General features: G+C 27.8%; 1 protein-coding gene across 4 annotated transcripts in view; it reads right to left on the reverse strand.

Annotated features, from left to right (window-relative positions):
* LOC102670572 (putative transcription factor capicua) overlaps window positions 1-5005 on the reverse strand; it is an 11680-nt gene that overhangs the window by 6265 nt on the left and 410 nt on the right. For all 4 annotated transcript variants that reach the window (XM_006614387.2, XM_006614388.2, XM_006614389.2 and 1 more), the window contains exons 2-10: window positions 4711-5005; window positions 3137-3692; window positions 2771-3034; window positions 2332-2443; window positions 2028-2234; window positions 1834-1949; window positions 892-1757; window positions 548-758; window positions 129-209 (exon numbers count right to left, since the gene is read on the reverse strand). In XM_006614387.2, the coding sequence (XP_006614450.1) occupies window positions 129-209; window positions 548-758; window positions 892-1757; window positions 1834-1949; window positions 2028-2234; window positions 2332-2443; window positions 2771-3034; window positions 3137-3692; window positions 4711-5005 (2708 nt within the window). The remainder of the gene's footprint in view (window positions 1-128; window positions 210-547; window positions 759-891; window positions 1758-1833; window positions 1950-2027; window positions 2235-2331; window positions 2444-2770; window positions 3035-3136; window positions 3693-4710) is intronic.

A 5005-nucleotide genomic window follows, 5' to 3' on the forward strand; every position in this document is an offset into this window, starting at 1 on the left:
ATATTTTATATTTATTAAAAATTATTTTTTTAAATAAATATTATAAGATTGATCATATGTATCATTGACATATTTTCAGTAAATATTAAAATAATAATACATTTTATTATTACACTTAAAACTCAAACCTTTTTTCCAGTTGCGCCCTGCATTATTCAGTAATGATGGGGGATGGGACTGGTATGCAGGAGGAACATCATGACTACCATCTGTGAAAATCTTATTATTTAGTCAAATCCGCTAATTAATGTAAAATGATAAGATGATATAATATAAACGTAATCATAAATAAAAATTATATAAAACAATTTTTTATCTAATATTAAATTATGTAATAAAATATATTTAATAATAATCTATCAATTAAAAAATAGTTTTTGACATAATATTATTATGAATAAAATTTGAAATTAAAAAATAAAAAATTATAATAATTATTCTAAAACAAAAATAAAAAAATAAAAATAAAGTTTAATCACTTTAATATAAAAATATTAAAATAATTAAGAAATAATGTTTACAATGATTTTGAAATCCATAAACTTACACAAAACTCCATTATTTTTAGAATTTTCTTCCCTAGATGATTGCGTTTTAGGAATCTGTACCAAATGCCCAGGTTGTACAATTACATGTTGGAAGACACTTGTTGGAGTAGGCGGATTTGAAGCTTCAGTAGTTGTCATCACAACACTCGTAGGAGGTTGTGTTCTTTGCATATCCATATGAGTAGATACATGTGTAGCCACTTTATTTGCCTAATAATAATGATATATTTTATTCCATTTATTATTAGATATATTTTTTACATTTAATATCATAATCAAAGTGAAGTTAAAATTAGTAATGAAAATAAATGAAATTATTAATAAAATTATTAAGATTACTTACCTGTAAAACGGATAATTTGTCGACATGGACGGATGAAACAGCAGGTGATTGTGGAGGCTGACATTGCGTTTGATGTAATGTTGCTGGAAGTTGACCTAAGTGATTCATTAATGCTGGTCTATATTTATCATCTTGATTAGTTATATGGCCTGCTGCAGATACATCCATACTATTTTTTATCACAAGATACTTTTTTTCATGTTGATGCTGCATCACATAAATTGGCTGATTTTGCGTTTGTGGTTGAGCATAATCAACAGGTTGTTCCAAAGGCTTATGTAGAAGAGTCAAATTTTGTGGTGTTGATGTAGATAGTGGCATATGAGGTGAATGAGATGGTTTTAATATTTGTGAATTTTGTTCTGAAATTTCAGAATGATTAGAAAAACCATTATTCGTTGTAAGTGCATGTTGAAGAATGATGCCTTGTTGCTGTTGAGCTATAGTCGTCACAACCGATGGATGCCGCGGCGGTGGGCTTTGTTCTGACCATGATGAAGTTAGATTGGATCCTGGTATACCACGACTTACAGGAGAGATTCTTATCACGCTTGTTCCTATACTAGCAGGAACTGGGGCAGTTGGAGCTGAACGATTCGATCTAACCACTCGATTCGGTTCAGGTTTTATCACTTGCTGTTGATATTGAGTAAGGAAAGTAGATTGAGTAGGTGAATGTTTCCATTTCGCACCAGGCGAGATTAATGGAGTTGCATGATGAGCAGGACTTGAAATAGGCATAAACACATTATTTTGATTCAGTCCCAAGGGTGGTACTGGAGATTGATTGATACAAGGAGATATCGAAGATTGTCCTGTTGGTGAAGAGAAAGCTGGTGTTGCCGATCTAGAACTTCCTAAGGAAACTATAATAAAAAAATATTTATTTTTTTAAATTAAAAATTCAAAAATTTCGTAAAATATTAAAATTTAAGAATTTACCAAGCATATTAGCAGCTTCAGTTTCATCTGGATCAAATCGTCCAGCAATTCTTTTATCTCCATAATTTGGAGAAGTATCAGAATCTCTAGATGTTTCTTCACCATCAATTTTGCCACTAAATATTTCCATTATTTAATATACAAAATTATTAAATTATTATATTTAATTAATAAATAATTACTATTTTTCTTACCCAGAAAAAGTATTTGTTGGACCTCTAAGACAAGATCCTTTCAAACTAAGATGACGAGAACAATATCCTCTTCGTTGACTTTCTTTGGAACATCCTTCTTTACTACAAAGTCTACGCCATTGTTTACCATTAAATTTTTTTCTAACTCCACTTGGTGTAGCCACTACATCACCTTTTTTATATCTATGTGGCGTTGCCGCCTGAGATCTATTTAATATTGAACAATTCAATATTAAATTTATAATTCTTTTATATTTTTTATTTATTAATTAAATCCTATATTTTATTTAATTAACATTATTACCTGGGCGTGGCTGCTTGAGAACGAGGAGTTATACTGCGTTGTTCAACTAAACTACTGGTACTTCCTCGACTTTGCATGCTGCTTCGTTTACTGCTCCCTGACAATTTTGCATCTGTCAGTTGAATATATTTATATTATTATTATTTTTATTAATATAAATAAAGTATAAAATTAGAAAAGATAGATATAATAAAAGTTATTAAAAAATAAAATAAATATTATAAAAATTCCGAGATATTAGTTACAATTAAGTTACAATATTATAATTTATTATAATAATATTCTGAAATATATAATTTTATATAATTTTCTGAAAATTTATTTCATTTCATTTCATTAAGAATAAAAATTCATTTCTAATAAATATTTTATTAAAAATTTCTACATTTAATAATTTTTAATAAATTTAAATACACAATAGAATTGTGTATTATCTAACCTGCATCTGAAGGGAATGTAATATCTTCCCTATCTAAGTCATCTTCACTTTCTAAATCATCATACGGTCGACTTCCATTACTTAATGCTGTAGTGGCAGGATGTGTAGAAGTGCCTAAAGTCATGAGAGGACTAGTACCAGTCGTTCTATAATAACCACCTGTGTCGCTATGAGTTGATATATGAGATGTATGATGAGAAGTGTGATGAAGTTGCAAAATTGGCACTGCTGTTGGAGCTTCTGAAGAATTTCGATAGCCATGTTCTACGAATCAAAAAAATAAAGGATTTATTTCAATGAGAATAAAATTTCTTATTAAAAAATTACATTAAGTTTTTAATTATATTTTATAGAGATATACTATACCAATTCCTTCGATCCTCGCAGAATCACAGTCTTCTAGTCCTTCCTCTAATTCATCCCACCAAGGAGGTTGCACTAATCGTAGATCCGCACGTGTCACAACATAACTATCATTTCGATCATCTTCCCTTGATATTTTAACAACAAAACGCTTAGGATTTGATAAAATCTTGCACACTGTCCCTTTTACAAACACTTTAGCCGCATCAATATGATTGTTTGATGGACACTTGATACAAACTTTTGCATCTAAAGTCACTTGCCCAACCGAGGGGCTCGCATCACCTATCACATCGTACCTTCCCGCACCCAAAACGTCAGTGTAACGCATTAGTTTTCTTTCTCCATCAAACTCAATATAAATTTCTCCTTGAACAACATTACGAATAACACCTGGATAATAATATGAATCCCTTAAAGCTAACACTCTGTGGTCGCGCCACTCACTGAGATCAATAGCAACAGGCCGAGGACGAGGACGTAAAGATTCCTCTCGAACAGAATAATCCACTGCTGTACTTTGAGGTGGTAAAACTACCACTGAATGTGCCGAGGATACCTAATATTAAAATATCATGATTAATACATATAGAACTATATTTAAAAATATTATTTCAGTTTGATGAAATATCTTTTTGATAATTTTTAGTGATGATGTCTTCAAGATTCCTATTATTTATAACTTTTTTATATCATTTTTTACCCAAAGTATAAATAAAACAAAAATTATCATAAACTGTATGAACATTATATTTAAAAAAAGAAATTTTTTATATATATTTTAGAAAATAAATAAAATATATTTTCTTGAAATTATTTATTAAATATTTATATATATGAATTTGTAAAATAATTAATAACAGTTTTCATTATTAAAGCATACACATATATTCTTAAATCTTAAACAAATTTAAGTTTAATAATTTCATAATCATTTTTCTCTTTCTTTAATAGATATCAAAAATAAATTATGTATATAAATTATATATATAATATTTAATATTATTATATATAATAATTTATATATATATAAATTAAATAGAATGTAGATACTATTTATCAAATAAGAAAATATAAATTTTTTTTAAATAAAATGTAATTTTTTAAATAAAATGAATAATATAATTTAACTTTCTTATTTCTTCAAAAATTTGCATAAAACTTAATAATTTAAAAAAATTAAAAAAATAATAAGATATTTTACATAAATTGTGTTTACATTTTATTGATAAAATTCATATTTTCTTTTACTCTATTTTTAGATTATATTTTTATGAATCATATTCGTATTTCTAGCTAATAATCATTTAATATTATATAGTTTATCATAGAGAAAAAACTTCTTAAATATTTATCTTTATTCTTAATTTTCTCATAATATTTGTTTCATAATACAATTTTTTATGATTATTTCAATAGTGAAATCATTAAAAATAAAAATTTAATTATTTTAATAACCAGGAAAATATTTAAAATCACAATATATCTTATTACATTTTTGAAACTTTAATTTGATATTTCACCAAGATATTATCTTATAGTTAATTCTCTTATAAAATTTTTCTTGCCATACGCACTTGATAACAATCGGATTCTTGTTGTTGCGGAGATTGCCGAGTTGCTGAAGTTGACTGTTGAACTAAACCTGATTGACTGAGTGGCATATTCGGTGCCCGTATATTTATCATATTATTTACGGTTCTTGTTACATTACTGCTTTTGTCTATTTCCTCAAGCTCCGATAAATCATATTTTCGTTTCTTTGGAAGTTTCTTAGCACTGATCGTTGGATCAGACGGATCCCGCTGAGGAGGCACCGGCGGCGGGGGTGGTTGTTCCGGAATAGATTTCTCTTCAATCGAACTGCCGCCA

Source organism: Apis dorsata, unplaced genomic scaffold (genome assembly GCF_000469605.1).
Source record: "Apis dorsata unplaced genomic scaffold, Apis dorsata 1.3 scaffold_176, whole genome shotgun sequence".
NCBI classification, from domain to species: Eukaryota; Metazoa; Arthropoda; class Insecta; order Hymenoptera; family Apidae; genus Apis; species Apis dorsata.